Raw genomic sequence first — 23,880 nt, 5'->3', positions numbered from 1 at the left:
CTTCAATCTCAGACGTTTATTTTCTCACGGTTCTGGAGGCTGAGAGTCCCAAGGTCAGTGTGCTGTCAGGGTTAGTTTCCAGTGAGGGCTCTCTTCCTGGCTTGTAGACGGCTGTCTTCTCACTGCATCCTCACATGGCCTTTTCTCTGTGTGTATGGAGAGAGAGAGAAAGAGAGAGTGCGCAAGAGCAAGCGAGCTCTGGTGGTGTCTTTTCCTCCTCTGATAAGGACACCAATCCCCTTAGATTAGGGCCCTGCCTTTTTGACCTCATTTAACTTTTTTTTTTTTTTTTTTTTTTTTTTTGCGGTACGCAGGCCTCTCACTGTTGTGGCCTCTCCCGTTGCGGAGCACAGGCTCCGGACGTGCACAGGCTCAGCGGCCACGGCTCACGGGCCCTGCCGCTCCGCAGCATGTGGGATCTTCCCGGTCCGGGACACGAACCCGCATCCCCTGCATCGGCAGGCGGGCTCTCAACCACTGTGCCACCGGGGAAGCCCTGACCTCATTTAACTTTGATGACACCCCCTAAAGGCCCTATCTCCAAATACAGTCACATTGGGTGTTAGGGCTTCAGTGTGTGAATTTGGGGGATACAGTTCAGTACCTAACAGAGGGCAAGCGTGCCTGCCTACAGGGAGCTCACATTCTGTGGTTCTCTGCTGGGTCCCTACTGCCTACATCGGTCTCTGGCACATCCTAAGTTTACCTCTAAGAATTATGGGATTAACTGGATGAGTGAATCACAGTTTTTGCAACATTCCCATCCTCTTGGTCAGGGGTTGCAAACTCTAGTTCTCAGACCAAATCTGTCCCACAGCCTGTTTTTGTAAATAAAGCTTTATCAAAACACACCAATACCCATTTGTTTACATCTTGTCTGTGACTGCTCTCGTGGTAATAGCAGCCGAGTTGAATGTTCACAACAGACCCCTTCCAGATGACAAAGCCGAAAATATTATTGACTATCTGGTCCTTCACAGGAAAAGCTGGGCAGCCCTTGTCCTTGGTGGTTTATTAGCAAAAATAATGAGTACCAGGCGGTGGAGCTAGTCTCGGTAGATTTGGGATTGTCCCCCTCACAGCTGAGGCTTAACTTTGTTGCTAATAGAATGTGCTACTTTTAGCTCAATTATTTTATGCCTCTTTTGAGGCTGCTGGAATATTCCTGCATATCCAGAATAACGACTTCCTATCATTTTCTAATCTCTAGTACGTTGTATTTATATAAACGAAATCATGTATATCCCTCTACAAAAGTCACTTTCATTCAACACATGTATGTGGAAGAAGCTAAGTTCTTCCCTCCCCGCATTTCCTGCTGTCTTAGTTTCCTATGGTTGCCGTGACAAGCTACCACTAGCATTGGTCCGACAGTTTATTCTCTCACAGTCCTGGAGGCCAGAAGTCCAAAACTAAGGTGGCGACAGGGCTGTGAACCTTCTGGAACCTGAAGGGGAGAATCCTTCCTGCCTCTTCCAGCTTCTGGTGGGACCGGCAGTCCTTGGCTTGTGGCCGCATCCCGCCAGCCTCTGCCTCCTCTTCCTGTGTCGTTCTCCTAGGTCTGCATCTCATCCTCTCTTCTAGTAAGGATATCAGTCACTAGGTTTAGGGCCACTCTATTATGACGTCGCCTGAACTCCTTATACCTGCAACAACCCTATTTCCAAGTTAGGCCCCACTCCAAGGTGCCAGGGGTTGGAATCATAGCATAGGCCTTTAGAGGATGTAGTTCAACCCACAACACCTTCTGTAGTTGGAACGTGTCACTGTTGCCGTGTGTTTTTGACACCAGCAAATGAGATCACGGGGAGGGGGCTTTCCAGGCCGCTGTGAGGACGACCCAAACCCGTACACCGGGCGGCCCTCTCCGCCGGGCTTCTCTCTCTCGTCAAGGGAGTGAGGTCCCCTGGCATCTGGGGTCTGAGCGTGGGGCTTTCCCCCCTCCCTCCCCCAGCTACCCGGAGAACGGAGTGGTGCAGATGAACTCACAGAACGTCCGGGCTCGCGCCCGACACATCATCAAATGGCAGGACCTGGAGGTGGGTCAGATGGTCATGGTCAACTACAACCCTGACAACCCCAAAGATCGCGGCTTCTGGTACGACGCGGAGATCCTGCGGAAACGCGAGACCCGGACGGTGCGGGAGCTGCACGCCAACGTCAGGATCGGGTGAGTCAGTGCCTGCCGGCCTCTGCCTGGCCTCCGCCCGGCCTCTGCCTGGCCTCCGCCTGGTCTCTGCCTCCTCTCTGGGTCTCCACGCCCTACCTGCTCACCCCGCCTAGGGAACTGTCTCTGGGCCCCAGGCAGAGATTTCAGGCTTCCTTGTTCTCTTTTGTTTGTCGTTTTGAATATGGCAAACAGGTGAAAAGCCTAAAAGGGGCAAAATCCAGAAGATACCGAAGGCCACACAGTTAATAGTCTCCCTTCTCTTCTGTCCCCTGGTCACCTGGTTCTCTTTCTGGAGACACGATGGTTCCCGGCGCCTTCCAGGGCCACTCTGTGCACAAACAGGCGTGAATGGTGCACCGAACTACACACACCCACTATGGAGGTGCCCTTCACGTCAGGGATCGGCAGGCTGCTGGCCGCAGGCCAGAGCCGGCCCCGCCCCTGATGGGCAAATAAAGTTTTATTGGCACCAGGCCACGCCCATCTGTTCACTGATTCACTGTGGCTGCTCAGTGTTAGGAGGACACCAAGAGGACAGCTGGGTAACTGTGAAACAAACCGTGTGGCCCACAGTGCCGAAAATATTTACCATCTGGCCCTTTGCAGAAAGTGTTTGCCGAGCCCTGTTCTTCCTTGCCTCTGTGTGTGTAGAAAACTTAACCATCTTACCCATTTTTAAGTGCACAGCTTGGTGGCATGAAGTACATATGTATTGCTGGACAACCATCCCCACCGTCCGTCTCCAGAACTTTCTCATCTTCCCAAACCGAAACTCTGTCCCCAGGAAACACTGACTTCTCAGCCCCTCCCCCAGCCCCCGGCCCCCACCATCTACTTCCCCTCTCTGTGGATGTGATGACTAGGCACCGCCTGTGAGTGGGACCACACAGGATTTGTCCTTTTGTGTCTGGCTTTTTTCACCGAGTATCATGTTCTCAAGGTTCATCCACGTTTCATGATGAACGTCTTTTTTTGGTGGCTGAGTAATACTCCATTGTATGTATTGTATATAGACATGATTATTGGGGCAACAGTGTCCTGAGCATAGGCACCGCAAGTGCAAAGGCCCTGGGGCAGGACCATTCCTGGTGCGTTGGTGGCCTTGCGAGGGGGCCAGTGGGCTGGAGTGGAGGGAGAGAGGGAGGAAGGAGGCATTCAGGGCATGGCTGGGAGTGGTGCGGAACTGGTGTGTGTTCTCTGTTGCTGGCAGCCATCAGAGCTGAAAGCACTGGAGCCACAGGCTTCGACCTATGATTAGGAATCATCACTCGGGCAGCCGAGCTGGGAATGGACTGCAGGGGGCAGCATAGCCGCAGGGAGACCAGGGAGGAGGCCAATGGGGGCGTTGAGGGGCAAGGGCCCAGGGCTCGGCCCTGGTACAGTGAGGTGATTGTTAAAAAGTAACCTGCTTTTTGTTTTGTTTCTTTTTTATGTTTTCCATTTCTTTGATTTCTGTTCTCTCTTTTTTTACAAAATATTTTTATTTATGTAGTTAGTTAGTCATGGCTGCAGCATGCGGGATCTTAGCTTCCCGACTAGGGATCGAACCCATGCCCCCTGCAGTGCAAGTGTGGAGTCCTAACCGCTGGACTGGACCGGACCGCCAGGGAATTCCCTGGTCTCATCTTTGTAATTTTCTCCCTTCTCCTTTCTTTGGGTTGATTTTGCTTTTCTTTTTCTAGGTTTTTTTTTTTTTTTTTTTTTTAGGTAGCAACTTAGATTATTGTAGGTCTGATAGAAGCATTTATTTATTTATTTTGGCTGTGCCGGGTCTTAGTTATGGCATGCAGGATCATTTAGTTGTGGCGTGTGGACTCTCAGCTGTGGCATGTGTGCGGGATCTAGTCCCCTGACCAGGGATCGAACCTGTGCCCCCTGCAGTGGAAGCCGTAGTCTTAACTACTGGACCCCCAGGGAAGTCCCACTTGGCATACATTATTGACCCTTGAACAACTCGTGGGTTACAGATGCTGACCTCTGTGCAGTTAATAAGAATCTGAGCATTAACTTACAGTCTGCCTTCCACCTCTGCAGTTCCATTGTATCCGTGGTTCTGCATCTGAGGATTCAACCGAATGGGGATTGTGTGGTACTGCCACATTTACTATTGAAAAAAACCCGCCTGTAACTGGATTCGTGCTGTTCAAATTCATGTTGGTCAAGGGCGGTTGTATTTAGACCATTTACACGTAAGGTAACTATTAGGATGTTAGGGCTTGAGCCTGCCATTTTATTTGTTTTCTATTTGTTTTCTCCGTTTCTTTTTCCTGTTGCTCTTTTTCTGTCCTTCCTGTGGGTTATGTAAGCATTTTTTAGGATTCTATCTTGATTTATTGATGGTCTTTTGGAGTGTGTTGCTTTATACGGTTTTCTTAGTGGTTTCTCTGGATTTTATCATATAAACGTGAGACATACTGGTGTCTCTTTTCCCACTCTGAGGGAAGTGTGGAAATCTTTCTTCCATTCACATTCCTTTATAGGCACTGTCTTGAGCATCAGATGGTGTTATGGTTTTTATTTCAATCATCATATATGATTTGGAAAACCCGTAAGGAGCATAATTTATTGTATGGACCCATATTTCTGCTCTATTCTTCCTTCCTTCTTTTTCCTCCAAGATGCTTTCCTTTTAAATTTCCTATCTATTTGAAAAACTTCCTTCATTATTCTCTAAAGGTGTGTTGGCTAGCAATGAATTCTTTTAATTTTCCTTCGTCTGAGATTATGACCACCACCGTCATATTAAAGTAGCTCCCAAGCATCGACTCATTGTATCTGTTAATATTTTCAAGTATATTTCTTCAAAATGACTCTTTTAAAGGGACATAGTTTTAATGCTATTATTACAACATAAAAATTAACTAATTTCTTAACCTATAGCCAGTCATTTGTTCAGTCTTCCAATTAGCTCACTCCTTTTAAAAATTATTTGTTTAAGATCTAAGTAGTGTCCACAGATTTCAGTTAGGTTGGCAGATCTCTCTCTCTCTTTTTAAAAAAAAATTTATTTTATTTTTGGCTGCGTTGGGTCTTCACTGCTGCGCGCGGGCTTTTCTCTGGTAGCAGTGAGCGTGGGCTCCTCACCGTGGTGGCTTCTCTTGTTGCGGAGCACGGGCTCTAGGCGCACGGGCTTCAGTAGTTGTGGCACGAGGGCTTCAGTCGCTGTGGCTCGCGGGCTCTAGAAGCGCAGGCTCAGTAGTTGTGGCGCACGGGCTTAGTTGCTCTGCGGCATGTGGGATCCTCCCGGACCAGGGCTCAAACCCGTGTCCCCTGCATCGGCAGGCGGACTGATTTATTTGTCTGGGAAGCCTGGTTGTTTGTCCCACAGAATCTGCACAGTCTGGATTTCCCACCGGCATCCTCACGGTGTCATTTCCTCTGTTCCCCTGTCCCTGTGTTTCCTGTGAACCGGTGGGTAGATCTGGACCTTCCCATCTAGTTTCACAGCCGCGAGCCACGTGTGCTGCCTAGCCCTTGAAATGTGGCCGGGACACATTAAGATGGGTCCTGAGTGTAAAATGCACAATGAATTTCAAAGATTTAGCGCTGAAAAAGAATGCAAACTAGCTTGTTAATCATTCCTTAATGTTCATTACATGTTGAAATGATGTTTTGTATACATTGGGTTACATAAAATATCCTCAAATTGACTCCATCTGCTTTTACTATTTGACTGTGGTTCCCAGACAGCGTGAAATTATACACCTGACTTGCATTTGCTTTCCCTAGATGGTTGCTGATGATGTAGGTGGTGAGATGATCCCTGGGGTCGTTTTAACTTAGAGGAGTTTTTGTATTTCGATCAGACCTTACTTTATTGCTTTTGCCCGTTGGGCCTTGTTAAATGGGCCTTGTCTACCCGCAGGTTAGAAATGATTCGCTCAGAAGCATCGCGTGATGAAACTCTGGTTTGTCTGTTGTTTTCACCTTGTTCCTGATTTGGTAGGACTTGGATTTGCAAGGGGAGTAGCTAATCGAGTTCACAGTACCCTGCAAAAGCCTCTTCTCTGATGCAATTAGAGGCGGAGCTGTTCACAGGCTCTGAGAACTGTGTCGACGTGGCGAAGTCTTCTGGCGCGCGCTTCGGCGGGGCCGGCCCCGTGGGATGTCCTAACGGCCCGTCTCTCGCAGGGACGATTCTCTCAACGACTGTCGGATCATCTTCGTGGATGAGGTCTTCAAGATTGAGCGCCCTGGCGAGGGGAACCCCATGGTGGAAAACCCGACAAGAAGTGAGTTCCGATCCCGCCCCCTCTGCGGTGGGCGGGCAGGGCGCCCGGCGTGGCGGGGTCCCGCCCGAGCTGAGCCCATCCTCCCGTGTCCAGGGAAGAGCGGGCCCTCCTGCAAGCACTGCAAGGACGACGAGCGGAAGCCGTGCCGCATGTGCGCCTGCCACCTGTGCGGGGGCAAGCAGGACCCCGACAAGCAGCTGCTGTGCGACGAGTGCGACATGGCCTTCCACACGTACTGCCTGTGCCCGCCGCTCAGCAGCATCCCCACCGACGAGGAGTGGTGAGCGCTCGGAGGCTGCCCGTGACCCCGCGATGACGGTGGGGGGCGGGGGCGAGGCCTGGGCCCCAGCTCACTGCAGGGAGGAGGCGAGGCGGGCAGGAGCGCGGCGGGTGTCCCCGGCACTGGAGGGGGCAGTTGTGACGCTCGGCTGTGGTCTGAGGACCCCGACGGGCTGACGGCAGTGGCTGTCGTTTGCACCATCCCCTCCCCGTGGAGGTGGGGGAAACCGAGTCCACGGCAGGGAGCAGATGCCGTCGAGCTGCCCTGTGCGTTTGCCACCTGCCGGCTGGACTTGGCCTCGCCGTGGGAGGCACTGCCCTTGCCAGCGGGAGGGCGTCAGGGTCCGTCGTCCCCCGCGGGCGCCACTCGCCACACGCGGCTACTTCAGATGTGGCCCGTGCGACCGAGGAACTCGCTTTCTTATGTCACGCTCGTGGATTCAAGTACAGCCCCTGCCGCCGCCGCCCCCACCCCACCCCCCCGCCCCGGTCTCGGGCGCGCAGGACGTCAGGGGGCGGGAAGGAGGCGTCCGTGCAGCCACGGGCAGAGGGTGACGTCCCTGCGGTCGCAGGTACTGCCCCGAGTGCCGGATCGACTCCAGCGAGGTGGTGCAGGCCGGCGAGAAGCTGAAGGAGAGTAAGAAGAAGGCGAAGATGGCGTCGGCCACGTCGTCCTCGCAGCGGGACTGGGGCAAGGTGAGGGGGCCCCGCGGCCCGGGCGCCCCCGCCGCCCCCCACGCCCCCCACGCCCCCGCGGCCGTTCACGCCGCTCTCCCCTCTGTTTTGGAACGGGCAGGGCATGGCGTGCGTGGGCCGCACCAAGGAGTGCACCATCGTGCCGTCCAACCACTTTGGCCCCATCCCGGGCATCCCCGTGGGCACCATGTGGAGGTTCAGAGTCCAGGTGCGTGCAGGCGTTGGGCCCCGGGGCTCGGCCGACGGCCGCTGGCCTTCCAGGAGCCCCTCCGCTGGGGAGGGCTATCCCAAGGGCGGGAGGCTGCGGATTCACGCCAGGTCCTTCCCCGGTGTGGCTAGGACTCGGTCTCTCGGGGGGCAGAGGTTCTCATAACAGGAGTGACGCTTTCAGTGGGAGGGTCAGGCGCTGGCTCCAAAGGCGGGAGCGAGGAGGGCCGTGGAGCAGCGGCTGGTCCGGGAGGTGCCGCTTATTTCTCGGTGGTGCTCACAGGTCAGCGAGTCTGGGGTCCATCGACCTCACGTGGCAGGCATCCACGGCCGGAGCAACGATGGGGCGTACTCCCTGGTCCTGGCTGGAGGGTATGAGGACGACGTGGTAAGTGTGGGGAGCTGGTTTTGTTTTTATGCAATTGTGGCAAATACTCAGTGTAAAACGTAACCATCGTAATTATTTTTAAGAGCACAGCTCAATACGCTGAGCACATTCACACTGTCGTGCACCCATCCCCACCGTCCGTCTCCAGAACTTGCCCATCTTCCCAAACCGAGACTCTGTCTCCAGAAACCGCTGACTCTCCAGCCCCTCCCCCAGCCCCTGTCCTTGCCATCTACTTCCTGTCTCTGTGGATCTGACTTCACTAGGGACCTCCTGTGAGTGGAATAACAGTATTCGTCCTTTTGTGTCTGGATTATCTCACTGAGCATCGTGTCCTCGAGGTCCATCCGCGGTGTAGCGTGTGTCACAATCTCCTTCCTTTTTAAGGCTTAACAATATTCCAGTGTGTGGACAGACCACATTTTTGTTTATCCAGTCATACTTCAGTGGATGCCTGGGTTGTTTCCACATTTTAGCTACTGTGAGTAATTCTGTGAACCTGGATCTGCAAAAATCTCAAGTCCCTGTTTCCAGTTCTTCTGGGTATGAAGGAGTGTGAGTGCTGGATCATATGGTGATTCTGTTTTTAGTTTGTTGAGGAACCTCCATACCGTTTTCCACAGCAGCGGCACCATTTTCCATCCCCACCAGCTGTGCACAGGGTTCCAGTTTCTCTACATGGTCACCGACGCTTGTTATTATCTGTTTCTTTGGTAGTTGATCCTGACATCCTGGTTCTTGGACAGTTGACATCCCGATGGGTGTGTGGGGGTTTGTTTTGAGTGGGTCTCTCCTCTCCTCCGCGTGGAGGGTTCAGCCTGCCCTCCGTATCTGTTTCAGGACCACGGGAACTCGTTCACGTACACAGGTAGCGGTGGACGAGACCTTTCTGGTAACAAGCGGACTGCAGAACAGTCCTGTGATCAGAAACTCACCAACACCAACAGGTTTGCAGAATCGAGTGTTCCTATTTCTTCACCAGCACATGTCTGTCTGCCTTGTCCTCTGGTGGCTTCACAGGGGAGGGGGTGGGTCCCGTTTGGGGCTTTCACGTGCAGGAAGTTAGACCCTCATTAAGAGTGTGATGGAAGGTAGGGGCCACGAATGTCCATCTCTACCCTACTCTGTCCACCTGTGAGTCATTCAGAGGCACCGAACCAAACTTTTCCCCCAAAAGGCCAGATAATGAACGTCTTTGGCTTTGCTGGCCGCACAGCCTCCGAGGCAACCGCTCAACTGCCGTCAGGGCACGTGAGCAGCCGCAGAGCACGTGTAAAAGAGTGTGGACGGCTCTGTTCCAGTAGAACTTTATCTGCAACACTACGAGGTGGGCAGGAGTTTGCTGAGCCTCGATTATAGGATGGGATAAAGCATAAACAGCATCACAGAGCCCAAAGGAAGAGACAGAGATTTGATGACCTAACTATTATAAATTACACCAGTAAAACCCATAAGTACAATGAAAAGGCAGGTGACTCTTGGGGGAAAAGTCTGCCACAAACATGGCACCTGATGATGGTTATGCCCTTATATGTAAAGAGCTGTGTTGCAAATCAATAAGAAAAACTAACAGAGAAAAGCAAAGGACATGCAAATCATTCTGCCAAGTAACACAGATCTACAGTGGCCATGAAAATTTGTTCACCTTTAGTGATCAAAGAAATACACGTTGTAGTAATGATGAGATACTATTTATTTATCCTGTAAAGGTGGCCCCAAATTCTCCAGTGTTGAGAAATGCCAAGGCATAGACTAGCGTTCCACTGTTGGTAGAAATACAAATTGGTATTTCTTACATTCCGGAAAGCTCTTTGCCTAAGTATGTTTTTTTAGAAAAGAGGGAAGGGTTCATTTTCATGCATGTATTAGTCTAGTAAAATATTTAAGTTTCACTAGCCATTTAAAAAATCTCATTTTGGGGACTTCTCTGGTGAGCCAGTGGTTAAGACTCCGTGCTTCCACTGCAGGGTGTGTGGGTTCGATCCCTGGTTGGGGAACTAAGATCCCGCATGCCACGTGGTGCAGCCAAGGAAAAAAAAAAAAAAATCTCCGGAGGAGATTTAACAGTGTGAGGAACTGCTCGTGAGCAGTGACTTAAAACTCTAAGAAGTCCGTTCTTTAAGAACTGCCATCTGCACGGGAGAACAGCTGTGCGGTGGCAGCTGTCTTTCTCGCTCACCTGAGGAAGGTGGCGGCGTTGCATCAGATGCTGAGCTGACCTCCGGTCCACCGACCCCAGGCCTCTGTGCCCTTTGTCGGGATAGGCCTGCCGGCCCAGCCCGCGTTTGTGTGCCACCTGCTTTCTCCTGGGTGACGTCTTCCCCCACCTCCTGTTAGTGTCCTGTGGCTCTAGTACCAAAACACCACAAACTGGGTGGTTTAGAACAACAGGAATTTATTCTTGCCTAATTCTGGAGGCCCAGAGTCCAAAGTCAAGGTGTCTCGGGGCCGTCCTCCATCTGGAACCGCCAGGGGAGGGTCCTTCCTTGGTGTCCCTTGGCTCGTAGATGTGACACTCCAACCCCTGCCTCAGTCTTCATGGGGCCCTGTCCCCTGTGTGTCCTTTTTTATTTTTATTTTTTTTAGTTTTAGTATTTATTTTACTTATTTATTATTTAAAAAAAATAAATTTATTTATCTATTTTTGGCTGCGTTGGGTCTTCGTTGCTGCGAGCGGGCTTTCTCTAGTCGTGGCGAGCGGGGGCTACTCTTCGTTGCGGTGTGCGGGCTTCTCATGGCGGTGGCTTCTCTTGTTGCGGAGCGCGGGCTCTAGGTGCGCGGGCTTCAGTAGTTGTGGCTCGCGGGCTCTAGAGCGCAGGCTCAGTAGTCGTGGCGCACGGGCTTAGTTGCGCTGCGGCATGTGGGATCTTCCCGGACCAGGGCTCGAACCTGAGTCCCCTGCACTGGCAGGCAGATCCTTAACCACTGTGCCACCAGAGAAGTCCTAATTTGTATTTTTAAATTATTTATTTTTAAAATAGTTTCTTTTTTGGGGGCCATGTCACGGTGCGGCTTGTGGGATGTGGGATCTTAGTTCCCCGATGTGGGATCGAACCCGGGCCCTCAACAGTGAGAGCGCTGAGTTCCCACCAGGGAACTCCCTCAGTTTCCCCTTTCCTTATAAGGACACCGGTCATTGGGTTCAGGGCCCACCCTAATCCATTCTGACAGCCTCAAACTTGACCTCATCTGCAAGCACCGTCTTTCCAAAGAAGGTCACGTGTTCGTGGGGCCGGGGGGCTTGGGACGCGACCCCCCTCTCTCTGGGGGACGCAGTCCAGCGTGTGGGCCCGGCTCTCCCCGCAGGGCTCTGGCTCTGAACTGCTTTGCCCCCATCAACGACCTCAAAGGGGCCGAGGCCAAGGACTGGCGGTCGGGGAAGCCCGTCCGGGTGGTGCGGAATGTCAAGGGCCGCAAGCACAGCAAGTACGCCCCCATCGAGGGCAACCGGTACGACGGCATCTACAAGGTGAGTGGGGGCCCCCGTGCCTGCCCCCCGCCCCCGGCCCCCAGGTCACTGACCCCACGTTTCTTCCCACAGGTCGTGAGGTACTGGCCCGAGAAGGGCAAGTCCGGCTTCCTGGTGTGGCGCTTCCTCCTGCGCAGGGACGACGTCGAGCCGGGGCCTTGGACCAAGGAGGGGAAGGACCGGATCAAGAAGCTGGGGCTGACCATGCAGGTGCGTCCAGGCCTGTGCTCGCAGCTGGAGCTGGCGTCCGGGGCCCGGGCGGGGAGCGTCGGAGCGGGGAGCCATGCTTTCTGGGATTTTTCTCATCCCGGACGACTTCCAGGCTGCGAGCTGGTGACACCTTGCTGGCTGTACCATCCCTGTCCTTCAGCCAGTGGATATGGGGGAGGGGTGGCTCGGGTAGGTTTGCGTCTTTGCTTTCGTGATGTTAGAGCTGAGAGCTGGGCTTCCTTATCTGAGCTGTGTTTGAAGAGCTTATCCGAAATCAATCTGGAGTTCGGTCTCCTCTCTCTTGACCAGCCCCCTCCTTTCCCCTCTTCTCCTCCCCCTCTTCCCTGTCTCTGTTTTTTTGACCACACCTTGCAGCATGCAGGATCTCCCTGACCAGGGATTGAACCTGTGCCCCCTTCACTGAAAGGCGGAGCCTTAACCACTGGACCGCCAGGGAAGTCCCCCATCTCTCTTTCTCCTCTCTGACCATCACCCCTCCCTACCCCAAAAGCAGACAAACCAATAAAATTGGTCTAAATATAGAATAGAGCGAGGTCTAAATGTAAAGATAGGGTGGACTGATCCCCTGGAGCAATCGCTCACCTCTTTATAGCAGCAGAACCCTCCATCTTCAAGAGTTCACCCAGTGCGTGCAGAATATGGCTTTTTTGCACTATAATTATGGTGTTTTCTGCAGCTGATAAGTCGTGGTGGGACTATTTAAGGAATCTTAATTGCTGTTGAGAGTCTGATAGCACCTACCCCCCTCGAGGCCACAAAGAGTTGCCTTTTGAACACACTGGTTGTTCCACAGGGAATTGTATTTTATTTTATTTATTTACTTATTTTTTCATTTTTTTCTAACATCTTTATTGGAGTATAACTGCTTTACAATGGTGTGTTAGTTGCTGCTTTATAGCAAAGTGAATCAGCTCTACATACACATGTATCCCCATATCTCCTCCCTCTTGGGTCTCCCGCCCACCCTCCCTATGTCCCACCCCTCTAGGTGGTCACAAACACAGGGACTTTTAGAAGCGGAGGAACTGGGGAGAGACAGCCGTGGGTCAGGCATGTCACTGTTTGGTGGGAGGAGGATTTTTTATTTAGAACTTAAGGCTTCATTGCAAGTTTGTGTTGCTAGAAAAGCTTGAGGGTTTCTTGATGAAACATTGGAGAATTGGATGTGGTTGTAGGTGCCTTAGAACCCCACTTCTCATTAGGTAATGCCTGATGGGGCTCAGAGGAGTCCAAGACCCATCAGAGTCGGGTTGTGGAGCTAAGGCCCTCGGCCAGTGGTAGGTAAACAAAGTCTTCCTGGGGCCCAGCCACGCCCATTCAATCCCACAGGGGCTGGGCCGGCTTTCGGCTTTCGTCCCCACAGAGCCCGAAACTTTTACTACCTGGCCCCTGGCTGGAAAACTTTGCCTACTTCTCATCGAAGTGGAAAGATACTAAGACTGTCTTGGGAATTCCCTAGCTGTCCAGTGGTTAGGACTCGGCGCTTTCACTGACGAGGCCGAGGGTTCAGTCCCTGGTCAGGGAACCAAGATCCTACAAGCCGCGTGGCATGGCCCAAAAAATAAAACAAAAGGAAAAAGACTGTCTTCTTTGCTTGATCTGATGGTGGGCCTCCACTGTGCGTTCTCTCGCTCACTGCCGCTCTCCATTAATGTTTGTTTCTGGGCTTAGTTACTGCTCCAGAGTTAAGTTGGTGGAGGCCCCTGAGCTGAGGCCAAGGGAGCACAGAGTCCGTCTCTGGGGCCCGGCTGGGGACTGCGTAGGGGTGACCGTCCTGTCTTCTCCTCCTCGCAGTACCCGGAAGGCTACCTGGAGGCCCTGGCCAGGAGGGAGAAGGAGAAGGAAAACAGCAAGAGGGCAGCCCTGGAGAAGGAGGAGGACGAAGAGGAGGGCTTCACATCCCCCAGGAAGGGCAAGCGGAAAAGCAAGTCGGCTGGTGGGTGTCTCCGCGGCCGTCCTCGTGCTCGGGGGGTGGCGGGTGGGGGCCTCCACCCTCACCCGCCCTGCTCTGTCCCAGGAGGCGATGGGTCCTCGCGAGGGGCACCCAAGAAGACCAAGGTGGAGCCCTACAGCCTCACCACCCAGCAGAGCAGCCTCATCAAGGAGGACAAGAGCAACACAAAGCTGTGGGCGGAGATCCTGAAGTCACTCAAGGACGGGCCGGTGAGCGCCCCCTCCCCTCCCCCGGGCTTGGCGGGGGCTTCTTTCTTTCCATTGTGATAAAATAGAGAAAACATGAAACTGACCATCTGAACTATTTAAAGTGCACAGCTCAGTGGCATTAAGCCTGTCATGCAACCATCCCTACCATCCGTCTCCAGAACTTTCTCATCTTCCCAAACTGAAACTCTGTCCCCATGAAACGCTGACTCCCCAGCCCCCGGCCCCCACCATCTACTTCCTGTCTCTGTGGATGTGACTCCTCTAGGGACCTCACATGAGTGGAGTCAGACAGTATTTGTGCTTTTGTGTCTGAGTTATGTCACTGAGGGTCATGTCCTCAGGGTCCATCCGTGTTGTGGCGGGTGTCAGACCCTCCTTTTTAAGGCTGCGTAATATTCCACTGTACAGATGGAATTTGTGTATCCATCATCTCTCAGTGGACACTTGGGTTGCTTCCAGCTTTGGGCTGTTGTGAACGGTGCTGCTGTGCACACGGGTGGGCAAGTCTCTGTGGCCCTGTCTTCAGTTCTCTTGGGCATAAACCCAGAAGTGGGACTGCCGGATCATAAAGTCATTCTGTGTTCACATTTCTGAGGAACCGCCAAGCCGGCGCTGTCTTTTTCTTGATCCCCCTGCCTTAGTGAGGTGAGTGACATTGATGGGTCACTGGAGCTGAGTGGCTCGGCGTCCTCTGGCTGCCCCTGCCTGGTGGGGGTTGGCCCTCCGTGGCTCACGGTCAGGGTCAAACCCAGATCCTCGGAGCCCTGGGCGAGCGGCCCGTTGCCTCTGACGTCCTCTCCCTCTGGGCTCTTCCTCCTGGTCACCCCGCTGCACGGCCTCTGCCCTCGTGGGTTCCTCTTTGGCGAAGCACCTTCCACCCCAGCCCTCCCGGCTCAGTCTCCCTCCGGCATGAAATCACTGTGGCTGCCCTAACAAGTGAGCCCTTAGGGGTGAAATCCAGGCGTGGGCAGGGCTGCTCCTTCTGGAGGCTCCACAAGGGCCTTAACCCCACCTGCGAAGTCCCCTCCGCCCCATGAGGTGACACGTCCACGGGTCCCGGGAGTCTAACGTGGACATCTCAGGAGGCTGTGATTCAGCCACCCCACGCCCTTCGGGTCTCTCTGCTGACAGGTCACCTTCTCCAGGGGGCGACTCTGACCGCCCTCCTTCTGGGGCTCCCGCTGTCCTTTTCCCAGCACTGTTGTGACCTTCCTGTCTTCCACCTGCTTAATCTCTGGTCTTCCCCGCTGGGCCCCAGGCTCCAAGCAGGCAGGCGTTCCTCTGTCTCATCGGCCGCTGGAGCCCGGAGTCTGAGCAGCGGGCGGCAGGCAGGTGGTGCTGTGTGTCGCAGGGACGGGCTCTGTGCCGAGAGAAGCGCCCATGGAGTGCGGTCTTGACCTCCAGCCTGCGTGTGCTCCGGTGCCAGAGGATGAGATTCGGGCCGGGGCGAGGGCTAAGCAGGGCGTCTGAGGGACCCGTCGTGCTCGTTCGCTCTGGGGAACTGAGCCTTTGCCGGGCTCACGCACCCTCTCCTCTGCTTCCAGAAGTTCCTGAGCAAAGTGGAGGAGGCGTTCCAGTGTATTTGTTGCCAGGAGTTGGTGTTTCGCCCGATCACGACCGTGTGCCAGCACACCGTGTGCAAGGTGAGTGGGCCCCGGGGGCCCCGGACGGCAGGTCCTGGAGGGGTGATCGGACCCCCGCTGCCAGCCTGGTTTTGCTTCTGCACCTCCCGCCCTCGGCCCTTCGAGGGGCTTGAGGGTCTCTTTTCCGGGCAGCCTGGGTTACAGTAGCACCCCAGCCATAATCACAGGCGCCCGTCACTCGCTCCCTGCTCCCCACCCTCCTGGTGCCCCGGAATCCAATGCAAACTCCTCGCCCAGCCACTGCCCACCCTGCCATCGTCCCGTACCTCCAGCCACACTGGCCCTCTGCTGTGCCTTCAACAGGTTGGCACCTGCTTTCCTTAGGGGCCACGCACTGGTCCTCTCCAGCCTCTTAGATGCCTGGAGGTCCGGTGTGGGAGAGGATGGGCTGTTGTCCTGGCCTGGGATCTGGTCATACTAAATGATTAAGTGGGCTGGGCTGGAGAGGCATGAGGCGCTTATCCCCTAGAGGAGCAGGGGGGAAGGCTTCCTGGAGGAGGTGGCATTAACCTGCCACCTGAGGCGGGCCTTGGGGCAGCATCCCCAGGTAGGCAGAGTGACCTGTGCAGAAGCTTAGACCCACAGGCATGTTGGAGTAGCCAGGGCCTGTTGGGGACAAGGGCAGGGGAGGGGGGCCGGGTGGCGGGGCTGGAGGGCTCCGGCCCGTGGTCAGTCTTAGGAGGGAAACAGTACCCGATCTGATGCTTTTGAAAGAAGGGATTGGGAGGAGCTGAGATTGGGCCAGACCAGGGTCTCTCCCCAAGCAGTGCTGACGTTTGGGGCCAGATCGTTCTCTGTCGTGGGGTGAACGACACCAGAGTGAACACACCATGGGGTGTCCTGGGTGCTGGGGGGCTGAGCAGCATCCGAGGCCCCACCCACTTGGTCCCAGGGGTCCCCCAACTTGGGAAGCGCTGGTCTGCGGGTATGATGTCTTTGCAGTGCCTTCTGGCCAGAGTCGGTCAGTAGGAACTCATGGGCGGTGCAGGCACGTAATTTAGAAGGGACCGTCCCTGCCTCCCGGTCACCCTGGGTCTCTGAGCTGCTCTCTCGCCTTGAGGCCATCTCGGTCCAGGGCGTCGGGTCACTTACCAGACCAGGGGATGGACTCTGAGAACATGGACACTTGGGCAGTACTCGTGCCATGTGGCCTGACCGAGGCCCTTCAGCTGTGTGGCCGGGAGAGATGCCCGTGGCCGGGAGAGATGCCCCTGGGTGTCTGAGGGCACGTGGAGCCCGAGGGGGCTCAGGGGCTTGGCCGGGCGGGGTGAGAACACATCGTCGGGGTTGGCAGTGTGGCTTTGACCCCCGGCTTTGCGCTTTCTGGCCGTGTGAACTTGGAAAGCCCGTAACCGTGCTGAGCCCCTTTGCCCCGTGGAAAGGGGCGTCGCAGCACCCTTCTGGCTCTGAGGTGTGCCCGGGCACCGAGACGCGGGGTGCGTGCGAGGTCAGGCCGAGCGGCTCAGGGAGTCACCACACCTGCGGCCGCCGTGCCGCCAGTGTGAAGGAGGTGGCCCCGGCGAGTGCGTGTCTGTCCTGGACATCCTCACGACTGTCGCTGGTCTCCGGTGAGCTCAGCGTCTGAGGGGCTGTGGGGAAATGGCTTTGACCCTCCACCCTGATGTCCCAGCGTTTGATTTTGTTTTTACTCTATTAAAATATTTTTACTGTGGTAATATACAGATAACGTAACCTTGACTGTTTTAACTATTTTTTAGGTGCACAGCTCAGTGGCATTAAGTACTTTCTCATTGTTGTGCAACTGTCCCCACCATCATCTCCAGAACTTTCTCATCCTCCCAAACTGAAACTCTGTCCCCAGGAAACGCTGACTCCCCGGCCCCTCCCCCAGCCCCCGGCCCCCACCATCTACTTCCTGTCTCTGTGGATCTGACTCTCTAGGGACCTCCTGCGAGCGGATTCACACAGTATCTGTGCTTCTCTCACCGGGCATCGTGTTCAGGCTCATCCATATTGTCCCGTGTGGCAGAACCCCTTTCCTTTTGAAGGCCGAGTCACATGGCAGCGTGTGGATGGGGCACATTGTGTTTAGCCATCATCCGTGGATGGACTCTTGGTGTTTCTGCCTTTTGGCCATTGTGAATCGCGCAGCGGTCCAGAACCTGACTCTGAAGCCAAGTCTTAGTGTGTTGAGCAGAAAGCACTACCTCTTGTGCCTGGAATCAGGCTATATAGACTTTATATTGGAAAAGAACACAGGAGTTTTTTGTTTTTTGTTTGTTTTTTGTCTTTGTTGTATTTTTTCAACCGTGCTGGGTCTTCGTTGCTGTGCTTGCACTGTCTCTAGTTGCGGCGAGCGGGGGCTACTCTTTGTTGCGGTGCGCGGGCTTCTCATTGAGGTGGCTTCTCTTGTTGCAGAGCACGGGCTCTAGGCGCGCAGGCTCAGTAGCTGTGGCTCGCGGGTTCTAGGAGCGCGGGCTCAGTAGTTGTGGTGCACGGGCTTAGTTGCTCCGCGGCATGTGGGATCTTTCCGGACCAGGGCTCGAACCTGTGTCCCCTGCATCGACAGGTGGATTTTTAACCACTGCGCCACCAGGGAAGTCCAGGAGTCTTTAAAAATAGGGACCAACAGCAGCCGCGTGCGTCCGGCGGTCGTGTGCCGTGGCAGCAGCAGGCTTTCACCAGCCTGGTGTTGCCCCTCACTCGGCTGCCTGGCGCCATCCTTCAGGTGTGCGCGCCTGTACAGGTGCCTGCTCCCCGTGGCGTCGTCGGCCTGTTGCTCCGATGGGGAGGTAGGGCCCGTCAGCCTCACAGCTCGGGCTCCACCTGGCTCTTCCCCTGGCATCGCTGGGTTGACAAGTGGGCTCGAACCCAGGAGTCTGGCTCAGCGTCCGGACTCCCTCCTTCCTCCCTCTCCTCCCGTCTTCTCACCGACACATGTTCATTGAGCATCCACTCTGGGTTGGGCCCCGTGCTTGGTGCCGGGAGATTCAGGGAGACACAGCCTCCATCTGGGGCAGCGTCTGGCGTGTTACACGCCACCAGGTTAGTCGACGAGATGATTCCAGAAGGCGGAAGGTGCCGTTTTGAAAGCAGACAGGGTGAGGGGAGGTGGGGATGTTCCAGGGGCTTCGAGGAGGGGTCCTCTGAGGAGGGGACTTGAGCCGAGGCACGGGTGACGAGAGAGCCAGGGCACGGACCTGTCAGGTCCATGTCAGGTGGTGTGACCTGCAGGTACAGGGGCCTGGTGGCCGGGATGACCCTGGAGTCTTTTTTTTTTTTTTTTTGCCACACCGCTCGGCTTGTGGGATCTCAGTTCCCTGACCAAGGATTGAACCCACTCCCATAGCGGTGACAGTGCGGAGTCCTAACCACTGGACCGCCAGGGAAGTCCCGACCTTGGAGTCTTTGAGCCTAGGGCAGCCAGCAGTGAGACTGAGGGTCAGGAGGGGCCTCTGGGCTCCCGACACCGTCCCAGGGGGACAGTGGGTGTCCAGGAGCACCTCTCACCACCCGCTCTCCCGCAGGATTGCCTGGACAGGTCCTTCAGGGCCCAGGTGTTCAGCTGCCCGGCCTGCCGCTGTGACCTGGGCCGGAGCTACGCCATGCATGTGAACCAGCCGCTGCAGGCTGTCCTCAACCAGCTCTTCCCCGGCTACGGGAGCGGACGGTGATCCTCAAGCACTTCTCGCCGGGTGTCTTTTTTAAAAGAAACGTTATCGGGGGTGGGGGGTGGGGGGGTCTGTGGCCCCCATTTTGTTTTTAGCGAGCTTAACTTAAACATGTAGTTTTTCCTCCACTCCCTAAAAAAAAAAAAAAAAAAAAAAAGCCTCGTCTTCCCGGTTTGGTCTTTTTTTTTTTTTTTTTTTTTTTTTTAATCTGTAAATTTTCCAGGAATTTGTATTATGGCTCAAAGGAAGAAAGAAACTCGGACTTCTCCGCGTTTTTATTTTGGTTTTAAAAATAAATAAATAAATAAATAGCCTGCAATTTATCAGCGGGGAAAAAAAAAAACAACCCCCAAAAACCAAAAAAAAAAAAAAAAAAAAAATTGTGTTTCTTCTGAGGATGGAATTAGAAACAACTTGGCGTGAAGGCCACTGAAATTCCCAGCATCAGGTTCTCAGCTGTTCTGGCCGCCGACTCGCAAGACGGCGCCGGGCTGCCTAGAACAGTCTTTTCAAGGTTGGTGGGTCAGGCCCCCAGAGGTGAAATCCCGCCTGGCGGTGGCCCTGGGTGTGGTGTTGGCCCTGCTTCGCCGGCAGGAAAGTGTTCAAAGGAAAAGCTGTTCAAAGGAAAAGCGGAGGAGTCCCGTTGGGCCCAGTTGAACCCCCCCGCCCCACCCCCCCCCGCCTCCAAGCCATCCCCCACTGGGCTGCTTCTGCGTCCCCACCGGTCACCCGAGCAGAGAGCTGGGGCCACACCGAAGCTACCTCCTCTGGACTCTTCCCCTCCATGGGGGCCGATGGGCGGCCCGGCGACGTCCCCTCTGGACGCCACAGAAGCAAACGCCTAGGGCCACGCTCAAGTGCCTTTGGTCCCTCCTTCCTAATTCAACGCGGGGCTCTTTCTCAGCACTGAATTGTTGACAGTGCCAACCAGAATCTCAAACTGTGGTCCTCCAGCACCTCCCTGGAGACGCCGGGTGAGGGAGTGGGGACGATGGGACTTTTGTCGATCCTCGAAGTTGAATTTTCAACTCGCCAATTGGGAATTACAAGAGGGAAACTTCAAAAAAAAAAAACAAAAAAAACCCTTTCTAAATGAAATTTTTTTTGTAGTTACTGTATATGTACCGAGAAAGCTAATAACTTAGGGTTTGGTTGTGTTTTTTTTTGCGGGGGGGGGGAGTTTTGTGGTTTTTGGAATGATTTGTTAATGTTTCTAACTTGACCAAAGTTTGCAGCTTATACCTCAACAGAACAGGGATATTTTAAATCACATAACTGCAGACAAACTGGAGCGATATTGTTTTAAAAGTTTCTCTTTTTTTCCTTATTATTAGGTGGTTAATGTATTAGGAATAAACGACGAAATCCTGTGTAGGCTTTTTCTATGAAGTTCAATATTCTCTGTCCAGGTTTTAGATTCTCAGAATAAATGCCTTTTACAGATGCATTTGGTTGTGTCTTCTATTTGCAAAGTGCTTTGTAGCCCACCAGGCACTTCTATAGCTAGTAACACATTTTCTCCTTACAAAAACCCCGGGAGTCAGACTAGGCAGGTGGCATCGTTCCCACTTTGCAGATGAGAAAACTGAGGCCCACAAGGTCCAAGTGACGTGCAGCGGTCCATAGGGGCCAAACCAGACCTTCTAGCTTGGAGCCAGATGTCACTTAGTGTCACCAAGGTGGGTGGCACTGTCCCCATTTACGTTAGAAGAAACAGAGGCTGTTGTGGTCCCCCACTAGGAGACTGGCTCTGCCTTGAGTGGGTGTCAGCAGCCTGAGTCATCAACTAAGGAGCTGCTTGACCCCAGGGGGCCCTCTGCAGGCCTGGGGAGATGGGGGTACATGGGGGTGTGGAGGCTGGTGACCTGAAATGCTGTTTCCAGCAGGAGTCAGAGACCAAGTATGAGGCAAGGTTTTTTTGTTTTTATTTTTTAAATTAATTTTTATTGGAGTATAGTTGCTTTACAATGGTGTGTTAGCCTCCACTGCACAACCAAATGAATCAGCCACACACACACACACACACACACACACACACACACACACGGATATCCCCTCCCTTTTGGATTTCCCTCCCATTTACCACAGTGCATTAGGCAGAGTTCCCTGTGCTATACAGCATGTTCCCATCATTTGTCTATTTTATACATAGTATCAATAGTGTATATGTGTCAATCCCAGTCTCCCAGTTCCTCCCGCCCCACCCCTTTCCCCCTTGGTATCCATACATTTGTTCTCTGCATCTGTGTCTCCATTTCTGCTTTGCAAATAAGATCACCTGTACCATTTTTCTAGATTCCACATATGTGCGTTATTATACGATATTTGCTTTTCTCTTTCTGACTTACTTCACTCTGTATGACACTCTCTAGGTCCATCCACGTCTCTACAAATGACCCAATTTCATTCCTTTTTATGGCTGAGTAATATTCCATTGTACATATGTACCACATCTTCTTTATCCATTCCTCTGTTGATGGACGTTTAAGTTGCTTCCATGTCCTGGCTATTGTAAATAGTGCTGCTAGGAACATTGGGGTGCATGTGTCTTTTTGAATTATGGTTTTCTCAGGGTATAAGCCCAGGAGTGGGATTGCTGGATCATATGGTAGTTCTATTTTTAGTTTTTTAAGGAACCTCCATAGTGGCTGCACCAACTTACATTCCCACCAACAGTGCAAGAGGGTTCCCTTTGCTCCACACCCTCTCCAGCATTTATTGTTTGTAGATGGCCATTCTGATGGGTGTGAGGTGATACCTCATTGTAATTTTGATCTGCATTTCTCTACTACTTAGTGATGTTGAGCATCTTTCCATGTGCTTCTTGGCCATCTGTATGTCTTCTTTGGAGAAATGTCTATTTAGGTCTTCTGCCAAATTTGATTGGGTTGTTTGTTTTTTTGATATTGAGATGTATGAGCTGCTTGCATATTTTGGAGATTAATCCTTTGTCCGTTGCTTCGTTTGCAAATATTTCCTCCCATTCTGAGGGTTGTCTTTTTGTCTCGTTTATGGCTTTTTTTTTTTCGTTTTTGTTTGTTGTCTTGTTTCTTTCATTCTTTTTTTTGGCCATGCTGCACGGTTTGCCTTGCAGGATCTTAGTTCCCTGACCAGGCATCACACTCTTGCCCCCCTGCAATAGAAGTGTTAAGTCCTAACCACTGGACCACCAGGGAATTCCCCAAGGATGAGGCAAGTTTAACAATCAATTCCAGGGAAGGTGATAGTGCCAAGTTCTGCAGATGTCATTACTCACACCAACCTATCACTGGCACCTTGTACGGATGGTTAGACAATGACGTGGGCAGATCTGATTTAAGAAACAGGGATTTCTCTGGCGGTCCAGTGGTTGGGACTTCGCCTTCCAATGCAGGGGACGTGGGTTTGATCCCTGGTCGGGGAGTTAAGATCCCGCTTGCCTCGTGGCCAAAAAACCAAAACGTAAAACAGAAGCAATATTGTACTGAATTCAATATTGTAGTGAATTTTTTTTTGACGTGGACCATTTAAAAATGGTCCACGTCAAAAAAAAATTCTTAAGAAAAACAATAAAGATCTGCCTCTTGTGGACCTTCAAATATGTGAAGTGTGTCCTTGAAAACATTATGCTAAGTTAAAGAGGGCAATCAGAAGATCGTATATGATATGATCTCATTCACATGAAATGCTCAACACAGGGATCTGTAGGGATGGAAAGCAGAGTAGTGTAGCGATGCTTAGCCAGTAGGGAGGGAGACGGGGTGAGAGCTAGAGGGTGCGGGGTTCTTTTTGGGGAGATGAAAATGTTCTAAATTTGGTGACGATTGCACATGCCTCTGGATGTACTAAAAATCCTTTGAACTGTACAGTATACGAGTTATATCTCAAAAAAAATCAAAATGTGAACATGAAATAAAAATAGGAAAGATGCCCAGCTATGAGGATCAGAGGAAACTCCATAAATGTCCCCAAGTGGGCCACACACAGGGGCAGAACACCCTGAGGTGCGTTAATTGTGGAGATTGTGGAATTTTTTGTTTCTCACATAAAAGTTAAGAACAATGTCATTGTTTAAAAATGAGCAAACCCTAGGGCTTCCCTGGTGGCGCAGTGGTTGAGAGTCCGCCTGCCGATACAGGGGACGCGGGTTGGTGCCCCGGTCCGGGAAGATCCCACGTGCCGCGGAGCGGCTGGGCCCGTGAGCCGTGGCCGCTGCGCCTGCGCGTCCGGAGCCTGTGCTCCGCAACGGGAGAGGCCACAACAGTGAGAGGCCCGCAATACAGAGCAAACCCCAGAAAAGTGTATGTGCACTGCTATGCAGAAATAATCACAATGTAAGGTGTATTCATTTCCTGGTAGACTTTTGGTAGTTTTAGTTTTTTTAAAGCAGTTTTATTGAGATATATTGCACATGCCATAACACCCACTTAGAGTATACAGTTCAGTGGGTTTTAGTATATTTGCACAGTTGCGCAGTCATCACCTCTGTCTAGTTCCAGAATTTCATCCCCCCCTCAAAAGAAGCCCTATCCCCGTTAGCAGTCACTTCCCACCCCTCCCCAGCCTCTGGCAGCCACTAACCTACTTTCTGTCTGTGGATTTGCCTGTTCTGGATGTTTCATATAAAGAAATTCATACAACACATAGTTTTTTTGTGTCTGGCTTCTCTCACTGACCCTGGTGTTTTCAAGGTCCATCCAACGTTGTAGCAAGTGTCAGCACTTCACTCCTTTTTATGGCTGAGTAATATTCCAGGGTGTGGATGGACCACCTTTTAAAATCTACCTGGTT

At 52.9% G+C, this 23,880-nt stretch overlaps 1 protein-coding gene across 5 annotated transcripts in view; it reads left to right on the top strand.

Annotated features, from left to right (window-relative positions):
- The window catches only part of UHRF1 (ubiquitin like with PHD and ring finger domains 1), a 31,001-nt gene extending 11,757 nt beyond the window's left edge, over positions 1–19,244 (top strand). For 3 of the 5 annotated variants that reach the window (XM_067033460.1, XM_067033459.1, XM_067033461.1), the window contains 13 exons: positions 1,955–2,170; positions 6,302–6,402; positions 6,496–6,682; positions 7,254–7,377; positions 7,478–7,585; positions 7,868–7,972; positions 8,813–8,919; positions 11,279–11,441; positions 11,514–11,651; positions 13,467–13,608; positions 13,690–13,835; positions 15,380–15,478; positions 18,967–19,244. In XM_067033460.1, coding sequence (XP_066889561.1) covers positions 1,955–2,170; positions 6,302–6,402; positions 6,496–6,682; positions 7,254–7,377; positions 7,478–7,585; positions 7,868–7,972; positions 8,813–8,919; positions 11,279–11,441; positions 11,514–11,651; positions 13,467–13,608; positions 13,690–13,835; positions 15,380–15,478; positions 18,967–19,113 — 1,783 coding nt within the window. In that variant the 3' untranslated portion in view covers positions 19,114–19,244. Of the gene's footprint in view, positions 1–1,954; positions 2,171–6,301; positions 6,403–6,495; positions 6,683–7,253; positions 7,378–7,477; positions 7,586–7,867; positions 7,973–8,812; positions 8,920–11,278; positions 11,652–13,466; positions 13,609–13,689; positions 13,836–15,379; positions 15,479–18,966 lie in introns of all 5 variants that reach the window. The other 2 variants (XM_067033457.1, XM_067033458.1) reach the window with 1 other exon arrangement.
- Positions 19,245–23,880: the final 4,636 nt, after the last annotated feature.

The sequence above is a fragment of the Kogia breviceps genome, chromosome 4, assembly GCF_026419965.1.
Source record: "Kogia breviceps isolate mKogBre1 chromosome 4, mKogBre1 haplotype 1, whole genome shotgun sequence".
NCBI classification, from domain to species: Eukaryota; Metazoa; Chordata; class Mammalia; order Artiodactyla; family Physeteridae; genus Kogia; species Kogia breviceps.
Note: the sequence above shows the minus strand (reverse complement) of the source record. Positions and strands in the feature narration are given on the sequence as shown.